This window comes from Entelurus aequoreus, linkage group LG16 (genome assembly GCF_033978785.1).
Source record: "Entelurus aequoreus isolate RoL-2023_Sb linkage group LG16, RoL_Eaeq_v1.1, whole genome shotgun sequence".
In the NCBI taxonomy this organism is placed as follows: domain Eukaryota; kingdom Metazoa; phylum Chordata; class Actinopteri; order Syngnathiformes; family Syngnathidae; genus Entelurus; species Entelurus aequoreus.
Window position 1 is genome coordinate 35818825 of NC_084746.1, and position 20134 is coordinate 35838958.

Here is a 20134-nt window from a genome sequence, read left to right on the forward strand (position 1 = left end):
AGAGTATAACGCTACTTCTATACATGTTGAACGGTGGGAAAGTCGTGAATTGAGTCCCCTCCCACCACCAAAGTAGCTGACGTCACTGACATGCGCAGTAAATATATTTTTGAATTTCGCAAGTGTTAATATGCGCTCCAATCCGTTGACTATCGGCATATACTACCTGTGTCGATCAGAATGCAACTTTGATCTGAATGTGTCATTTGGTCACAATATTCCAAATAATATTTCGGGACGGCGTGGTGCGGTTGGGATTGATTGATTGATTGATTGAGACTTGTATTAGTAGGTTGCACAGTGAAGTACATATTCCGTACAATTGACCACTATAAATGGTAACACCCGAATAAGTTTTTCAACTTGTTTAAGTCGGGGTCCACTTAAATTGATTCATGATACAGATATATACTATCAGATATATACTATCATCGTACAGTCATCACACAAGATCACATTGAATTATTTACAATCAGGGGTGTGGAGGGGGGCGGGGGGGGGGGGGTAGGATATGGACAGCAAGTTGTGGACATAGAGAGAGAGAGAGAGATCAGAAGGCATAAGAAAAAGTATCTGCATTTGATTGTTTACATTTGATTATTAGCAATCCGGGGAGGGTGTTAGTTTAGGGTTGTAGCTGCCTGGAGGTGAACTTTTATTGCGGTTTTGAAGGAGGATAGAGATGCCCTTTCTTTTATACCTGTTGGGAGCATATTCCCCATTGATGTGGCATAGAAAGAAAATGAGTTAAGACCTTTGTTAGATCGGAATCTGGGTTTAACGTGGTTAGTGGAGCACCCCCTGGTGTTGTGGTTATGGCGGTCATTTACGTTAAGGAAGTAGTTTGACATGTACTTCGGTATCAGGGAGGTGTAGTGGATTTTATAGGCTCAGTGCAAGTTGTTTTTCTCTGTCCTCCACCTTGAGCCAGCCCACTTTAGAGAAGTGGGTAGGAGTGAGGTGGGATCTGGGGTGGAGGTCTAGAAGTAACCTGACTAGCTTGTTCTGAGATGTTTGGAGTTTAGATTTGAGGGTTTTGCAGGTGCTAGGGTACCAGGAGGTGCATGCGTAATCGAAAAAGGGTTGAACGAGAGTTCCCGCCAGAATCCTCAAGGTGCTTTAGTTGACCAGAGAGATTCTGTAGAGAAATCTCGTTCGTTGGTTAACCTTTTTGATTACCTTGGTTGCCATTTTATCACAGGAAAGGTTAGCCTCTAGAATGGAACCTAGGTAGGTGACCTCATCTTTCCTGGTGATAACAATGTCACCCACTTTACAGTGAAGTCATTGACTTTCTTAAGGTTGATGTGGGACCCAAACAGGATGGATTCCGTTTTACCCAAGTGTATGGATAGCTTGTTGTCAGCGAGCCAGGTGCAAGTTCTACAGAGCTCAGCCCTGAGGATTTTCTCCACCTGTGACTTGTCCTTGTCGGATACCAGCAAGGCAGAGTCAGCAACCTGAGGGCATACTTGCCAACCTTGAGACCTCCGAATTCGGGAGATTTGGGGGGTGGGGGTGTTAAGGGGGGATGATTTTATTTATAGCTAGAATTCACTGAAATTCAAGTATTTCATATATATATATATATATATATATATATACATATAAAATAAATTAGTAATAGACTTTCAGTGAATTCTAGCTATATATAAGTAAAATAAATACTTGAATTTCAGTGTTCATTTATTTACACATATACACACACATAACACTCCTCTACTCATTGTTGTATTTGAAAGTGAATTGTTTTGCAGCCAGTAGCACAGAAGAAGCATAGGTATGGGCAGCATCTGTGGAATTTAATTTGCAGGAGAGGAGTGAGTTTAGAGTTGAATTGTCCATCCTCGATCTATTCCCTGTCACTCGTCGTCGCCATGACTGACTCGTCTTCGTTCTTCTGCTTCATCTACTTCTTGTTGTGTGCGAAAATGTGCACTCTCCAAATGCCGTAGATGTTATGACGTGACTGGGCCGGCACGCTGTTCATATAGAGAAAAAGCGGACGTGACGACAGGCTTTACTCACTCAGGTCCGCATGGACCTGGAGGGGGCGTGCATGTTGTTCGGCTGGAAATCGGGAGAATGGTTGTCCCGGGAGATTTTCGGGAGAGGCACTGAAATTCGGGAGGGTTGGCAAGTATGCCTGAGGGTTCCTGGTTCAATCCCCACCTTCTACCGTCCTAGTCACGTCCGTTGTGTCCTTGAGCAGACACTTCACCCTTGCTCCTGATGGGTCTGGTTAGCGCCTTGCATGGCAGCTCCCGCCATCAGTGTGTGAATGGGTGAATGTGTGTCAAAGCGCTTTGAGTCCCTTAAAGGTAGAAAAGCGCTATACAAGTATAACCCATTTATTTATTTTTATTCCAGTTAAATTGTTAATCCAATAGTGTCCATGTGCACATAGATAATGTATGGTCAATGTAATCCTTAACAGATGTGCATAATGCATCTGTAAATGGTAACACTTTAGGGCCCGATTTACATATTTATAAGACAAATTCAAGTAAATGAGATACAGGAAAAGATATTTAATATTGGAACATTTACAACATAGACTTTACTCAGAGGAGGCTCTCATTTGAGTGATGGAGAATGGCGGCCCTCACCTCCCGGGTGCTTTACAGATACTGCAAGAAGCCGAAGCGATGCTGTATAAACTCCTCCCGTGGCCTGAGGTTGAACAGCTCCTCGGACAGCGGGGTGACCCAGCGGTCGGTGTGATAAACGCTCTCGCCGACCTGTAGGAAGAAAACGCCCATCGAGGTATTAGCCATTGTACATTGACTCAGGGAGAAAACAACATATAGAAAATAGGATATGATTAAGATAATGAAGGATTAAGTGATTAAGAAATGTTTAATATAGATATGCTTAGAATAGGCGTGCAACTAATCATATGCTCTAAAGTTCCAGTTGAAATTGGGTTCAAGTTCATGCCTCCGCACATACAACTCTTATCTCCCACACAGGTCTGAAGGACAACACCAGATATGAAGTCGGAGTCCGGGGAGAAGAAAATAGAGGAAGATTCTCGAAAGGCCACGCCTGGAGGACACCACCTCATTGCATATTCATACATTGTGTTATATATGGTAAGTCGCCGTGTTGAATGCTACTGGGGACAGACAGCGCTCAGAGAAGCTGTATTAGAATTGCATCCAATAGGGAATAAATACTTCTGATTTTAAGTTTATACATCATGTCCTCTTTAAACATCCTCTGGCTCCAGATTAAAAGAATACGTCGACTAATGAGTTCTCACATGAGTGTTTTAATCAAAGCCGCAGACTAATGTACCTTCCAGCCTGGAACGTCCTTCATGAGAACCGCCTCCTCTTCTAAATTTTGCCTCATCATGCGTAAGGTCCTGCCAAAGAAATAAGACACATTTATTTGAGCTATGTGCCCAGGCAAGGAATACAAGTCAGCAAGTCGAGGCATGGCGTCTATTATTGGAGGAACTATGCATGTTTTTAATGCTCCAATCACCTGCGGTCTTGCTCGGCGTAAAGAAGCGGCATCATCGCTATCCTGGCTTCCAGATCTTCAATTTGCAAGCGCCTGGAAGACAGAAAAAAAAACATGGTCTGAGGTGCGCCAACACATTTCTCCAAAATACAACCGCCATTCCTTACTGTCTTTCCCGGTTCCACTTGAACAGTCTCCAATAACCGAAAATCATGACGCCGATGCCAATTCCAAACATGCTATAACCTGGTGAAGAAGGACCGGGATTATGTTCAGTGTAAAGTAGTCATTCACCAATTTAGAGGTCACCTGTGTGAAGTCGGCCCCTCGCAAAACTCTGTCGAAATAGTCTCAATCAAATGGTTGTTTGTGCTGTTTTCATTTTTGTTATTAAAGTTTCTTTTATAGATCAATCAAAAACCAGCCTGTGCTGGTTTGTGCCAGGTGATGCCCTCCAGACATTGGGTTAGAGGCAGGGAAACGCTGACCTTTAATAACTCAAAAAGTGTAGCAGGACAATCCACTACTTTACCTGCACACAACAATGAGGTTATTTTGGTATAATCTGGAACACAAATCCGACTGTTGTGTGGCTACAAAGAAATCCAGTTGTCTGGTGAGGTCATTTCCAGAAACATCAATCTGTAATAAGTAGGGGTGTAACGGTACACAAAAAGTTCGGTTCATTTTCGGTACAGTAAGAAAACAACAAAATATAAATTTTTTGGTTATTTATTTACCAAATTTGTAAACAAGGGCTTTATCCTTTTAACATTGGGAACACTATAATAATTCTGACCACGTTAATCAACATTAAACTGCCTAAAGTTGTTGCTCAGATTAAATAAAATGACAAAACTTTTCTTCTACATTTAAAAAATTGCAACATTTAACAGTTTCAAGTCAACTCATCATGCTTAATTTTTTAAGGTTATATTTTTATCAACATGTGATAGCAGGGACCCTGCCATTCAAAACTAGGCTGCTGCATTACTAATGATTAATGTAACTATAGCTGAAAAAATAGTACAATAGCAATAGGAGAGACTATTCATCCCTGAACACCATGGAGTTCATGTAGGCTTAATGATGCAGTTACATTATTATATTAACTATCAGAGACAGAAACTCTTCATTTAACATAATGTCCTGCTTCAACACAGCTCAATCAACACAGAAAAAGGTAAAGTGAAATAACAGACAGACAGGGCTTTGCTGTCCGTAACACACACACACACACACACACACAGCAAAAAAAGCGAATTAGCCTTCACCTCAAGCCAGCTGAGCTGCAGTTTATATTTCTAGGTCAACATGCTCATAGTGATGTTACTAGTAGTTGACTGGGAGGTGTTTATTATAATTTGGGGAGAGTCCGCTGCCTGATGCTTACCTGCTAAACGCTAAGCACTGACTACATGCGCTCTGAATACGCACTGCTGATTGGCTGTTACTGCTCTGTATGTAACCAATCAGATGGTTGTGTGGGTGGGACGATGCTGGGTGCTGTGTACTGACAGAGACAGGCAGAAGGAAGCGGAGCAGCTTGTTAAGACTTTAGCTTAGCATAATATGTTCGTGTGGAAACTCGTTCGGTACACCTCCGAACCGAACCCCCCGTACCGAAACGGTTCAATACAAATACATGTAGCGTTACACTCCTAGTAATAAGTCAAAAAGTATAGCAGCACAATCCATCATTTTAACTGCGCAAACAAATGAGACCGTTTTAACAGTTTTGTGCGGTTTTGCGTGTGCCAGCTTCATCAGGACATCACCTCCGGAAAGTCAAAACAATAACTCGAAAAATCAATCATTTTACTGTACACACCAGCACAAATAAATGAGAGCTTGACATATTTGGGGACTGACAATGAATAGTAACACAATAACATAAAAACCATATCATGTTCGTTTAAAAACTAACAGACCAAATAATTTTGCAGCACAAACAAATGAGACTAGTTTGGTTTGGGGACTGGCTGACCTTTGATTCAATCAATCAAAGTTTACTTATACAGCCCTTGAATCACGAATGTCTCAAAGGGCTGCACAAGCCACAACAACAATGGCCTATAAAAGAAACTTTAATCACTCAGAAACAAAAACAGCACAAACAACCATTTGAACGGTACAAACCAGCAAAAAACGATCGGGACAAGGTGGGGGGCTAGGTATCAAATATAAAATAATAACATTAAAACTATAGTAGTTAAGGTCATTTCTTTTGCAGAAGAAACAAATGACTTGTTTGGGGAGATTTTGACATAGTTGAGGACTGTTTATGAATAACAACACATAATTATTAAGGCTGCAAATCTTTGGGTGTCCCACGATTCGATTCAATATCGATTCTTGGGGTCACGATTCGATTCAAAATCGATTTTTTTCCATTCAACGCGATTCTCGATTCAAAAACGATATTTTCCCGATTCAAAACGATTCTCTATTTATTCAATACATAGGATTTCAGCAGGAACTACCCCAGTCTGCTGACATGCAAGCAGAGTTTTTTTTTGTAAATGTCTAATGATAATGTCAATGAGGGATTTTTAATCACTGCTATGTTGAAATTGTAACTAATATTGATACAGTTGTTGATAATATTCATTTTTGTGTCACTACTTTTGGTTTGTTCTGTGTCGTGTTGTGTCTCCTCTCAATGGCTCTGTTTATTGCAGTTCTGAGTGTTGCTTGGTCGGGTTTGGTTTTGGAATTGGATTGCATTGTTATGGTATTGCTGTGTATTGTTTTGTTGGATTGATTAATTGTAAAAAAACAACAAAAAAAAGAAAGAAAAAAAGAAGAAAAAAAAAATTGATTTTTTAAAAATGAGAATCGATTCTGAATCGCACAACGTGAGGATCGCGATTCGAATTCGAATCGATTTTTTGCCACACCCCTAATAATTATATATTAATAACATACAACCATAAACCGTTATGTGGGCTCTGTACCTAGGATGTCGTTGTGGCTTGTACAGCCCTTTGAGACACTTGTGATTTAGGGCTATATAAATAAACATTGATTGATTGATTGATTAACTATAATAGAGCAAAAATGTGAATGAGGCTATTTTGGCTTAATGTGGAGAACGGGGAGAGCTGGCCAACCTTTGATTGACCTGTACAATAATCTTTAATAACTTTAATAACAAACAAATGGGACTATTTCAACAGTTTAGCAGGGGCCAACTTCACACAAGTTACAGCGTCCCGTGACACAATATTGCGGCTTCGTTACTTCAGACTTTTTTTAGGCATATACTACAATTTCTGGTACCTCCTCACATCATTAATACTGACATGTGTGCGAGTGCATAGATATAAACACAGGGTGCTTTCATTGTGTTTATCTCCTAGTGGCAGATTTTAAAGGTGTACTTATTTTTGTCAAAAAGTAGGGGAAATGTTCCCCTAACAGCCCACGGGCCATAGTTTGGACACCACTGGTGTAGAAGTTGACAAAATAAAGATATTTTATGTCAAAGGGGCTCTCATGATGTTGAAATATGTATTTAGAATGGGTTTTAATGTTGAAATATGTATTTAGAATGGGTTTTTATTAGTGGTGTGGGAAAAAATCGATTCGAATCGCGATTCTCACGTTGTGCGATTCAGAATCGATTCTCATTTTAAAAAATCTATTTTTATTTATTTATTTTAAAAAAATATATATATATATATATATATATTTATTTTTTTTTATTAATCAATCCAACAAAACAATACACAGCAATACCATAACAATGCAATCCAATTCCAAAACCAAACCCGACCCAGCAACACTCAGAACTGCAATAAACAGAGCAATTGAGAGTAGTGAAACAAAAATGATTATCATCAACAACAGTATCAATATTAGTTACAATTTCAACATAGCAGTGATTAAAAATCCCTCATTGACATCATCATTAGACATTTATAAAAAAAAACCAAAAAAAACCCAATAGTGTCACAGTGGCTTACACTTGCATCGCATCTCACAAGCTTGACAACACACTGTGTCCAATATTTTCACAAAGATAAAACAAGTCATATTTTTGGTTCATTTAATAGTTAAAACAAATTTACATTATTGCAACCAGTTGATAAAACATTGTCCTTTATAATTATAAAAGCTTTTTACAAAAATCTACTACTCTGCTTGCATGTCAGCAGACTGGGGTATAGATCCTGCTGAAATCCTATATATTGAATGAATAGAGAATCCTTTTGAATCGTTTTTGAATCGAGAATCGTGTTGAATTGGAAAAAAAAAAATCGATTTTGAATCGAATCGTGTGACACCCAAAGATTCACAACCCTAGTTTTTATGCTCCAGCTATGAAAATATTTGATATATTGTCGCTGCCCACTGCTACTCAAGAGAGGATGGGTCCAATGCAGAGACGTTTTACATGTGACAATAAAGCTCAAAGCAAATAATTGTCAAGATGTGGAGTTAAATTCATCAAAAATATTGTTATCTTGAGTTTAGGTCTTCAATGGCGTGTCTACATGTTCTACTAGTTCGGCCATTAAAGCAACAATGTTACAAAAGCTGAAACGCTCAGCCACCGACTTACAGCGTAAAACTACATTTCCCAAAATGAGAGTTAAATAATATGCGTTTAAAAAGTTGTGATATTTTGTTATTTTGAAAGTGTGAACGCATAGACTTATTTAACAGCCACATATCAACGCTAACCTATTTGCACTGCATTAGCATTGTAAGTCAAGCTGGCGCGCCGTGCTTTGTGTGCTTACCAATTAAATCCCAAACGTAATCGAGGCAAATAATATAAGCAGAAGTATGTACCCGATAGTCCTCTTCTTGGTAGATTTCTCTTGTAGTCAAAGGCAGCGTAACCTCCCGCAGGAGGCATGTCCTGCTTCACCTTGGAGCCGGCCATCTTGCTCGAGCCCCTACTGTCCACAACACACCGATGACGTCAGAGAGACGACTCTTCTTCGCTTCATCAGGAAAGCGTGGGCTATAAACTCGAGCGCCTTCACATATCTGCGGTACAATGAGGTATTACAGCTCAATGTAAACTCATTGTATTAATCAGTTGTTGTGACATAAATACTATGTTAAGTTAAGTTAAGTTAAAGTACCAATGATTGTCACACACACACTAGGTGTGGTGAAAATTGTCCTCTGCATTTGACCCATCCCCTTGATCACCCCCTGGGAGGTGAGGGGAGCAGTGGGCAGCAGCGTAGCCGCGGAGAGAATGTATACACAAAACAAAGTATTTAAAATGTATATTTTTATTATTTATTAAGGAGCTAGGAAAAAAGTAAACCGATAATAATTTTTAACATTAATTTGCACAATGCAGTTTAGAGAAACTATGCAATTCGGTGAAGTTAGACTTAAAAACAAAACAAATCGAAAGAATTAGCTTGTGCTTCCCATGTTCTAAAGGTAGAGATATTCCTATTTCTCTTTTCAAGATGGAAAAGGAAAGTCCTTCAGAGATTGCGTTTACTCTCAAAAGATAAAACAAATGAAAATGTTGACAGCAAAATAAAGTAATGGTAATTACAGATGATGGCACCACGCTTGTTTAACGAAGGTGCCAAACATGAACATGGATTTAAAAGTTAGGCATGCTGTTAAACAGAAAGAAGAAAACAAAGCTAAAATAAACCCTCTGCATCTGTGGAAACAACCACAGATACAAACATCAGTCCAATAAGAAAAAGACAAAAAAATAACTTATTGTCAATACAAAATAAATTCCACCTTGAATGTAATGAAACATTTTACAACTCCTGTCCTTTGTGACTAGCTTTAAAACAACTTTGCAGTGAAAAACAATAACCATAGTCAATTTTATTTTTATTCCAGACACATTTACCAGTTTTGTTGTCGTTTGCCCCAATCGTATAAAAACAGGACAGCAAACCTTAAAACTAACAACAGAAAAGAAGAACTCATACCAAAAAAAGAAAAAAAAGGGAGATTTCTTCACTTTCAGACTGTAATTGCCAAATATTCCTCCAGGGATGCGCTGTTGACCATGTTATTGTACAAATACCGGGATCAATGGCGTGTTCTCTTTTGTGTTGATATTTGTTTATTTCCATGTGTTTGCAGTCTGCGAGATGGACGAGCGTGAGGGGATCATGTCCAGCAGGTACTCCCTTTGGCGTGCGTCCACGCTGGCCGAGGTCTTGTGTCCGCTCAGGCTGGGATTCACGTAGGCCATGGTCACGCCTGTGGGGAGGAAACACCACAACAATCAGTCACTGGGGCGCTTTTTGTGCATCAAGATTTATATATATATATTTTTTTAAAATCATTTTGGCTTATTTTGAGACTACGTCCACATGCACAAGTGGACAAATATTTTGGAGTCAAGCTGAAATAAATAATTTCTGGATGTGACAGTTAAAGGATTACTTTTTAGTCCTTTTAATAATTATTGCTGTATTTTTGGCCATCATGTTTGTTGTGTTACTACTCATAGATGCTTTTTCCATTGACGGTTTTTTAAATGTTACATTTTCAATGTCCAATGTTAGCAAACATTAGTTATTGTATGCATTAAAACCTGTGACATTGTCTGATCAAAATGCCTTCAAAAGTGGTAAAAAACATTTTTAAATTACCTGTTAGGTACTTCAGTTTAGGACCTCAGTATTCAAACTACGGCCCGCGAGCCAAGTTGTGTCTGCCATCGTCATCAGTCTGGCCTGCAAGTTTAATATGAAGTCTGGCTTAAAGCATGTCCAGAAATAAATTTAAGCAACATGGCAGTTTTAACACTGCAGACATGCCACCCTGAGGACAATCTTAGTGATGTTATTACTATTTCATATTACACTCTTATGAGCATAGCATTGCATGTCCTAATCCAGGGGTGCCCATTACGTCGATCGCAGTGGGTGTGTCAGACGACCGCCAGCCAGGCATTGAAAAAATAGACCTAAAAATTAACGATCATAAATCTTCAACACATCACTTTTATCACTTAATTGCCATTCATGGCCTGAGGACCTTGTGAAATGATGCTGGCTGCTGCCAGATCATTAAGAAAATATGACTGACAGAAAGGCGAGAAACAGTTTTTATTTCAACCGTACCTCACTTCAAAAGCCTAAAGACTGACCGCAAAGTTCCTGTCTTCACAATAAAAGTGCTGCTTCATCCTGCCTGCACTAACAAAATAAAAGTCTCAGAAAGCTAGCACAAACAAGCTAGCAAGCTACGCAGTTTGCCGTCAATGTATTTCTTGTAAAGTGTATAAAAAGTAGTATGGAAGCTGGACAAACAAGATGCCAAAACCAACCACTTTCATGTGGTATTGAACAGAAAGGAGGACTTTTTTTCTCCTCCACAATGTAAAATCGAAAATGTTGAAGTTGTCAGCACTACTGTGAATCTTGTCTGATTCCAATCAATGCAAGTCATCAGAATCAGGTAATACACCAACTTGTTTTCTTGTCTTCATGAAAGAAGGGAATCTATATGTTAAACATGCATGTATTTTGTACACCTTTAACATGTGAACAAAAACAGCAAAATAATTAAATAAATATAAATTATATATATATATGAGGTAGATCACCTCGACTAGGTCATTTAAAAAGTAGTTCGCCTGCTGAAAAAGTGTCGGCACCCCTGTCGTAATCCAAACAACCGTTCCTAAATTAAACATGTGGCACACAACACACAACCTGCTCACTGGACTATGTGGACATTATCAAAAATGTCCAAATACCGTACATAATGTAAAATTACACCCATTTAAATCCACTACAAAGCATGATAGGTAATATGCAAAACACTCTCGCCACACTTTGCAATGCTTGGGAGGAGGTCGTCACGGAAGTAAAGAAGGTAAGAGTTGAACTTTCACATACTCCTAATATTCAATGTTTAATTGTTTGTTCTTCACATTGTCATGTTGTCAGGGTCTGACCAGGACCGGTCACCAGCCAACACATTAATTCAAACAAAGGTTCACACTCACGCCTATTAACAATGTTTTTGAAGATACAATAGTTGAAAAGCAAACAACTGCATTCATGTGGATGTAGCCTGACAGCCCCAAAAACACGAAGACAGGCACAAAGGAGACAGGAACCCAGGAGAAATACTGGACCATCACACACACGTGGGGGTGGGGGCCGTGCGTGTCATCTGTAGGATTGCTTTGGGCCACACAGGAGTTTTGAAAGAGAGCACCAGATTCGGGCGTCTACGAAGGCGAGTCTACCTTTGTTGCTGATGCTCTGCTTCTTCCATGCAGTGGATGAGGCACTAACTCCTCCGCTCACATTCCTGCTGCCGCCGACTCCACTGCTGCTCACCTTTGAAATCTGGACAGAGCGCTGGGTCACGTGCTTACCTGGCCGGCTGACCAAAGCGGCGGCCGCCACGGCGCTCTGCAGCTGGGAGGAGGAGGAGAAGGAGTGGGCGACGCTGCGGACAACGTTGCTGTGGGACAGCTGGCCCTGGGTGCTCTGATGGAAGGGAGAGATGAGTTACCGGGACAAAAGAAGAAACGACGCTCGTTCTCTGAAAACTCACCTTGATGGAGTGGTGGTGGATGACGTTGGTTCCTCGGTGCAGGGACGACGCTCGGGCCTGAGCCTGCTTCAGCTGCTGAGCCACCAGCTGCTCCGCCTTCAGCGACGACGAGCCGCCGTGCGAGATGGAAGAGGACGTCTGCTGAATAATGCGCTGTTCGATTTCCTGCTCTTGCTGCAGCGCTTTGACGAACGCCGCTTTGAGCCTCTTGGTGTGCTCGGCTTTCAGGGATTTCTTCTGATTGGACGACATGCAGTCCGCGCAGAGGACGACGCCTCCTTTGGCTTTGTCCTGCCGCCACCTGCATGTGAAGTCGGTGTGGCACTGGGTGCACTTGAAGGGGTCTCTGATGCTGGGCTTGGTGGGCGGTGCGCCCGTCTTTCCTGGATACAGAGATGGATTGACACGTTTTAACGAACAGACAGATTACCGCCTTCATAATGGGTACAAATATGTTAAAAGTACACATGCATATTTGATGCAGTACAATATACCGTATTTTCCAGACTATAAGCCCCTACTTTTCCCCCCCAAAGCTTTGAAACCTGCGCCTTTTAAAACGGTGCGGCTAATTTATGGATTTTTCTTGGCTAACGGCCATAATGTTTTGTATTCACCAAATTGTTTTCACAGAGACACTGAAAAGTCCATAGCGTTTCTCCTCGAAAGGATCCTTCAGTCATCACTCCAAGCAATGTTTGTAAGTTTTACAAGATAACTAAAACAATTCATACTTACTAAACCGTCCCATGTGTGATGTCTGCAGTAGTGTTTTAATGCATATTTGTACGTGCTATCATTATATAATAAGTTAGCATTGTTAGCATTAGCAAATATGCTAACAGTGTCCAGGTTAGTATTACTACCTTACAATTACATTATTTTTGCATTGTTTTAGTTTCGTAAACTCACCGAAACGTCACTGTGGAGTTATTAAGTCTGTTTAGCTGATTGGAGACATCTGTTTAGTTTGATCAGCCGTTTTACTGCCATGTGATGGGCACCGTTAGGAAACAATTATGTAAATAAAGTTCACAAAATCCTTCGTACCAGTATATATAGTACAGGCCAAATGTTTGGACACACCTTCTCATTCAATGCGTTTTCCTTATTTTCATGACTATTTACATTGTGGATTGTCACTGAAGGCATCAAAACTATGAATGAACACATGTGGAGTTATGTACTTAACAAAAAAAGGTGAAATAACTGAAAACATGTTTGTATTGTAGTTTCTTCAAAATAGCCACCCTTTGCTCTTATTACTGCTTTGCACACTCTTGGCATTCTCTCGATGAGCTAACTCCTTCAAGACTGTTGGAAAACCATTTCAGGTGACTACCTCTTGAAGCTCATTGAGAGAATGCCAAGAGTGTGCAAAGCAGTAATCAGTGCAAAGGGTGGCTATTTTGAGTAAACTAAAAAATAAAACATGTTTTCAGTTAATTCACATTTTTTGTTAAGTACATAACTCCACATGTGTTCATTCATAATTGTGATGCTTTCAGTGACAATCTACAATGTTAATTGTTATGAAAATAAGGAAAACGCATTGAATGAGAAGGTGTGTCCAAACTTTCTGTATGTGCGGCTTTTAGTCCGGTGCGGCTAATATACGTAAAATATTTTTTACTTTTAAAATTTGGTGGGTGCAGCTTAAATACCGGTGCCATCTATAGCCCGGAAAATAGGCTAAGTATTTTAAATATTACCCTTTCCCATGCCATTGAATGAGAAGGTGTATGGCACCAAAACAATGGCAAAATCCTTGCATGTAGAAACCACACTTTTTTTTAAATATATACCGGTATATATTTTTTTAAACATGTCCTGTCCAGTCACTCAGACAAATCATATTGTTGGTGTAGATGCCCAAATCTGCTGTACAGAATTGCTTTACACAAGAGAAGTGTGGGATACTCTCTTGTTGCCTTATTTGTATTTGACTTTATTCAATGGATGGGTAGGCAGCAGGACGCAGGGGCCTGGGACGCCGACCGCTGCGGAAAAGGCAGGCTACAAGGGCAACACCAGTCCCCTGACTGTAGGAATAATTACACACACACACATACATATACATATACACAAACACATACATACATAAGCCCGCGGGGCAGCGATCCACCCCTGAATCCACCGTCCATTGAGAATCAGCCGATCCACCTCCCCTCTCACAGGTCTGGCCGCGCACCGCCCTCTCCCCCCAGGGACAACCGCCGACAAGCCAACCAACCCCGACAGCCAACCAACCCCGACAGCCCATGCGCCGCAACAGACCACAGTAGCGCCCCCCCCAAAGGACTCAGCAGCCGCGGGCGCTCGCACCACAATCAAACAGCAACAATGACAACCACCGCCAAATCCCCAATGGCCACTACCGCATCAAGGTAAAAACGGCGACAGACAACCACAGGCCAACAATACCACGGAGACCAACCAGCGCCCATGCACAAGCTAGCCCAAACAGCAACATGCAAACAAGAGACATCAATGCCCCCCCCCCCCCCCCCCCCCACCAAGAAACTCCACTCTCCAATCCAAACACACCACCGCCCAAACAACCGAGCTACAGCACTCACATCAAACAAAAGGGCTGCTCTTCCCGCGCACCAAGCCATTGTAGTGTTGTCCCGATACCAATATTTTGGTACCGGTACCAAAATGTATTTCGATAATTTTCTAAATTAAAGGGGACCATAAAAAATGGCATTATTGGCTTTATTTTAACAAAAAAATCTTAGGGTACATTAAACATATGTTTCCGATTGCAATCAAATAACAGTTTTGGCCTTAAATAAAATAGTGAACATATATTAGACAACTTGTCTTTTAGTAGTAAGTAAGCAAACAAAGGCTCCTAATTTGTCTACTGAAGTATGCAGTAACATATTGTGTCATTTATCATTGTACTATTTTGTCAAAATTATGAGGGACAAGCGGTACAAAATTGATTATCAATCCACTAAAATGTAATAATCCCTTATTCTTCTCTTGTTTGGATGATACCACAAATTTAGGTATCGATCCGATACCAAGTAGTTACAGGATCATACATTGGTCATATTCAAAGTCCTCATTTGTCCAGGGACGTATTTCATGAGTTTATAAACATAATAAGATTTTTTTAAAAAGGAAAAAATATTTTGTGACCATAAAAAAGATAGATGTAATCATAGTAGTATTGAAAAGATACGCTCCTGTACTTGGTATCATTACAGTGGATGTCAGGTGTAGATCCACCATGGCATTTGTTTACATTCAGGAACGGCGTCATTAGTGGTGACGCCGGTGAGCTACGGTGTGTAGTGACGCATGTTTAGCTCATCCTCGTCCTGCAGGGATGATACTTGTAAGAAACTTACTTTATTTGTCCTCATGGAAGCGAGCGAGGATTAGAGATTTAGAAGTAGCTAAAACACGGCCGACTGCGGATGGATGTTAGCCTGAGGGCGTTTCAGTGTTATAACTTTACCTTTTTCTTTAGTTTTTAAGCCAAAATGCTCCCTTTTTTGTCTAGACACTGTACTCTGTGACTGTGCGCTGCCGAACATGCTCCTCTGCTCGTAAAACCAGCAATTTCACGGCGCGTCATGCCCGTTAAAAAAATAAATAAAATACATGGGAAATTGGTACTTTTCAAACAGAGTATAGTACCATTTTTGATTAATTAGTACCGCGGTACTATACTAGTACCAGTATACCGTACAACCCTAAGTAATTGCTACAAACCCTACAGCGTCGGACACGGACCTCGCCAACAGGCAGAAAATCCCCGCGACGCCACACAAATCGGAAGCGAAACAACCGACCACTCGATCCAAATCCATAAAAAACCCCACTCCAAAACGTTACAAAACAAAAACCACATTCTACGTGTTTATGGCCTCTGCACGCACGGACTCATTTAGTTTTTTTGCTTCCACCATGGAGACGCTCATTTACGATGCACATTCATGTTACCGGCTCCTACCTGTGGCATTTTTATAGGCATTTTAGAAGCAGTTCTGCAGTGCAATCTACAACAGAACCCATGCACGCTGAAGGTGCGCACACGGAAGATGCTGGTAATAACTTCAAGCTTGCACTGGAATGTTCCAGATGCAAGCATATTGCAAGAATATTTTTCATCTAGGAAATATGTTAATAATAATATATCACCTATATGAAAAAAATAACGTAATAAAAAAAAAAACGCCAGCATAAAAAAATGGCATAAATATAATCTGTTTTAATCAGCCCCTTAAGTCATCCAGAAGCTATAAAAATATAAAATGATATTGCTGAATAGCGAATATGTCTAATATTTTTGACAGTCCATATATGTTGACAAGCATACGTAGGATGGAGCTGCAGCGCGATTGCCTCCTTTCTCACTGCTATTTCTGTGCAACTGCCAGTTTGCACGTCCATTCTAAACATACTAAATATAGGCACAAAACATCGGCCACAGATCAATTTCAGCCTTAATAGATCACACTGCGTGTACTAAATAATTATATTTGCAATTCCTCCTCCCAGTATTGTGGCGGTTCTGATAATCAGCATATATTCGGCATAGTCATGAACTGACACACAAAATGCATTGCGCTCCTTATTCCGCATACTAAGAGAAGCAATCCTCTGCACACACGTTTAGTAGATCAGTTTTGCATGTGCTATCAAGTTTGCACGTGTTTTAATACACGCAATCCTTCAGTAGATCAGGTCCTCGGTGACTAATCAGAAAGGAGGAGCATTGACGGGCAGTCTTTTCAGTCTCAGGAGGAAGATCTATGTCCAAGATATACAGTCGCGATCAAAAGTTTACATACACTTGTGAAGGACATAATGTTATGGCTGTCTTGAGTTTCCAATATTTTCTACAACTCTTATTTTTTTGTGATAGAGTGATTGGAGCACATACTTGTTTGTCACAAAAAAAACATTGATGACATCACATGGACAAAGATAAGACCTTCTGGAGGAAAGTTCTGTGGTCAGATGAAACAAAAATTTAGCTGTTTGGCCACAATACCCAGCAAAATGTTTGGAGGAGAAAAGTTGAGGCCTTTAATCCCAGGAACACCATTTTTATCGTCAAGCATGGTGGTGGTAGTATTATGCTCTGAGTCTGTTTTGCTGCCAATGGAACTGGTGCTTTACAGAGAGTAAATTGGACAATGAAAAAGGAGGATTACCTCCAGAAGCTTGCAAGAAGCTTGTGGATGGCTACCAAAAGCGCCTTATTGCAGTGAAACTTGCCAAGGGACATGTAACCAAATATTAACATTGCTGTATGTATACTTTTGACCGAGCAGATTTGGTCACATTTTCAGTAGACCCATAATAAATTCATAAAAGAACCAAACTTCATGAATGTTTTTGTGACCAACAAGTATGTGCTCCAATCACTCTATCACAAAAAAAATAAGAGTTGTAAAAATGATTGGAAACTCAAGACAGCCATTACATTATGTTCTTTACAAGTGCATGTAAACTTTTGATTGTGACTGTATATGGAGAAATACATATTTCAAGTGTAAACAGAGTCTGTGCATGAGCAAAAAAAATGTGGCGCGCGCGCATAGAGAGACCGTGCAGGCCTAAAATAAATTTACGCACGTGCAAAATGAGTCTGTGCACAAAGTGTGGTTTTTACACGCAAGGGTTTTGGTTGCGACGCCATAAATGTAACTCCAAACTTGTATGTACACAGATCGACAGAAGCAATGTACAGACACGCCAAACAGACCTCTGTGAATGCTATCCAGCAGGTTGTGGACCACTTCCTCCAGTCCCACCAAGTAGATGAACTCGTTATTGGCCGCCGAGGGCAGGAAGTTGAACTCCGGAGCAGGAGGCTTGGGGGGTGGGATCTCCAAGAGGGTCTTCTCTAGTTGCTTCCGCAGAGCCAGTTTGGCCGCGGCTTGGCGACTGGCCGGGCTGTCGTTGGCGCCAACCAGAGTCACGCCGCCGCTCCCCGAGGAGGAAACCTTCAAAGTGGTCGAGGCCTGTGAACACCAGGCAGAGAGTTCATTTGATTTTCATCAACTTCACTGAAAGTTATTCATCAGATAGTTAACGTGTATGTAAAACCGCGGCATGCACAAAAATCTGAGTAACATTTTGTGAGAAATACTGTAGAAGAACCACATGAGATGCGGCCATTTTGAAAGGCAGGTCTAATTCGATGCAAATGGACGCCTCCAGCTGGCTGCAATTGTAACTCTGCCCCATTGGCCATGTTGTTGTTTTAGCAGTACACTTCCGTACCGACAAATATAAGTTGGAACCATGAGCTACTAAATGACAATAGCGGAGGATATTAGCATCAAACCATAATGTACGGGGCCGAGTCTGACTCGCAGCAATAGGAAAGAGAAGAAGAACAAACTTGAGAACCAAATAATTTCAAAAGGTAAATTTTTCAGCTTTCAGTACATAGGGCTGTAAGTATACGCGCTATGTATTATAATAACTATGTCTGCCTCCCAGTTTGAAACGACTATGTACATCCATTACAAGTAGCCTGTTTATCTCATCTACATGTAGTCTGGTTTAGGTAATATGCTAGATTGTCAATATATCATTACATTGCTTAATCTACTGATACTAGACTTACCTTTTCATTGTAACTAGGGGTGTCCGGAACTGAACATCTGAATATTATTTTTAAAATAATAATTAATAATAATATACTCGGTCACCTATTTCGCAGTTTTGTCTTTAAATATATATAATTTCTTTTTTCTATCATTTCTTTTTTAAGTAAAAAAAATATCAAAATGGCCCCAACATACTTGACTTTTCAGTATGCGACTCTTGGTGGAAAAAGTTTAGACAACCCTAATCTAAAATATTGGAAGCTCTGAAAATAAAAATAAAATACACTTAAAATACGAACAAAGTTAGGTTACTTGATTACAAAATAAAATACTAACTTATGAATTAACTTGTAAATGACAACAACCATAATAAACACTGTTAAATGTATAACTGAACATTATTATTTTTGTATAGGCAGAATTTTTGACAGAAATAGGTTCTGCAGTTAAACAACTGTATTATTATTATTTGTATTCAATTATTACATGGGAAAAAAATAATAGTAAAAAATTAACAAAAAAAGAGCAAAAAAATGGAATGTAATGAAAAAAAGCTGTGATGTTCTAACTAATAATTATTATTAATATACTTAGTCACATAGTTGACACAATATCTGTGTTTAGCATTTTTTTAAATGAGAAAATATCAATATGACCCCCGCATACTTTGACTTTTCAGTATGGGGCCCTTGGTGGAAAAAGTTTGGACACCCCATAACCAAGGTGTCAAAAGTATCGATAGTTTGAATATTAGAGCATAAAGATCTGGTATCGGCAGTATCAATATTTCAGTATCGATCGCACATCACTAGTACTTATTGGGATTCCAAGTACACAAAAAATGATGCAAACAGGCAAGAAAAGTGAGTTTTGCATAATATGATACCTTTAAGCTTTTGATATCATACTCTTTTACAATTAAATTGGACAATTTGTAATAACTTTTGAAGGGGAAAAAAACGGTTTCAAATGGGATGTAATCAATTGTGTCACAAGGAAAGCGATACTGACCAGTGAGTTTACACTAGTTCCTATCCTGATAAGGCCCGCCTGCACCATGCTTCTCTGGCCTTGGCCGGCTTGGGCCGAGGTCCTGGTCCCCAAAAGTAAGGGAGGCGGCCCAGAGCCTCCGCCTCCAGTGGACGCCAGCTGCTGCTGTTGCTGCTGCTGCTGCTGCTGCTGCTGCTGGCGGAGAGCCTGGATCTGCTGTGGAGACACAGAGATGGGCTAACCAGGACAACGAGAGGTGGTGGAGCCCAAAAAACAGAGACAGAGAGAGACGCAAAGAGATAATAAGACCTATGTTTAAAACGCCTTGGAGGGTGAAAGAGACGTATGATAAGAAAGTCTGCCCTGAGAAAGACAAAGACATTTTCCCATCACCCACCTGTGCGCCTCTGACCAGAGGCGGCATGATGATTTGGGAGCCGTGTTTGGACGACACCTGCTGCCCTCCACGCACCAAAGGCGGGGGGATGACCGTGCCTGAACCCCTGCCAGTCGCAAGCTGTGTGCACAGAAAAGACCAATCAGAAACGACGTGGACTTCAGCG

At 40.4% G+C, this 20134-nt stretch overlaps 2 protein-coding genes across 8 annotated transcripts in view; both read right to left on the reverse strand.

Moving 5' to 3' along the window:
- Nucleotides 1–2511: 2511 nt before the first annotated feature.
- ndufa13 (NADH:ubiquinone oxidoreductase subunit A13) lies at nt 2512–8427 on the reverse strand. Of its 2 annotated transcripts, none has more exons than XM_062022727.1 (5): nt 8272–8427; nt 3639–3717; nt 3493–3564; nt 3301–3370; nt 2512–2741 (listed from the first exon to the last, which is right to left on the reverse strand). In XM_062022727.1, exons 1-5 carry the CDS (start codon nt 8363–8365, stop codon nt 2622–2624), a joined length of 435 nt encoding a protein of 144 aa, XP_061878711.1. In that variant the 5' UTR covers nt 8366–8427; the 3' UTR covers nt 2512–2621. The 2 variants fall into 2 exon arrangements, with proteins under 2 accessions (XP_061878711.1, XP_061878712.1); XM_062022728.1 differs by having other exon boundaries at nt 8220–8335.
- A 283-nt stretch (nt 8428–8710) lies between these two features.
- Nucleotides 8711–20134, reverse strand: part of LOC133630899 (transcriptional repressor p66-alpha-like) — a 43504-nt gene continuing 32080 nt past the window's right edge. For 3 of the 6 annotated variants that reach the window (XM_062022733.1, XM_062022729.1, XM_062022734.1), the window contains exons 6-11: nt 19969–20088; nt 19593–19808; nt 17729–17987; nt 11998–12380; nt 11684–11930; nt 8711–9678 (exon numbers count right to left, since the gene is read on the reverse strand). In XM_062022733.1, coding sequence (XP_061878717.1) covers nt 9539–9678; nt 11684–11930; nt 11998–12380; nt 17729–17987; nt 19593–19808; nt 19969–20088 — 1365 coding nt within the window. In that variant the 3' untranslated portion in view covers nt 8711–9538. The remainder of the gene's footprint in view (nt 9679–11683; nt 11931–11997; nt 12381–17728; nt 17988–19592; nt 19809–19968; nt 20089–20134) is intronic. The other 3 variants (XM_062022732.1, XM_062022731.1, XM_062022730.1) reach the window with 3 other exon arrangements.

What these genes read in the sequence shown, in the direction of transcription:
- ndufa13 (XM_062022727.1), bottom strand. Translation starts at nt 8,365, where the DNA reads ATGGCCGGCTCCAAGGTGAAGCAGGACATGCCTCCTGCGGGAGGTTAC. An exon ending in AAGTGGAACCGGGAAAGACA is followed by an intron (nt 3,565 to 3,638) that starts GTAAGGAATGGC and finishes TCTGTCTTCCAG; the next exon opens with GCGCTTGCAAATTGAAGATC. An exon ending in AGGACGTTCCAGGCTGGAAG is followed by an intron (nt 2,742 to 3,300) that starts GTACATTAGTCT and finishes TTCTTCCTACAG; the next exon opens with GTCGGCGAGAGCGTTTATCA.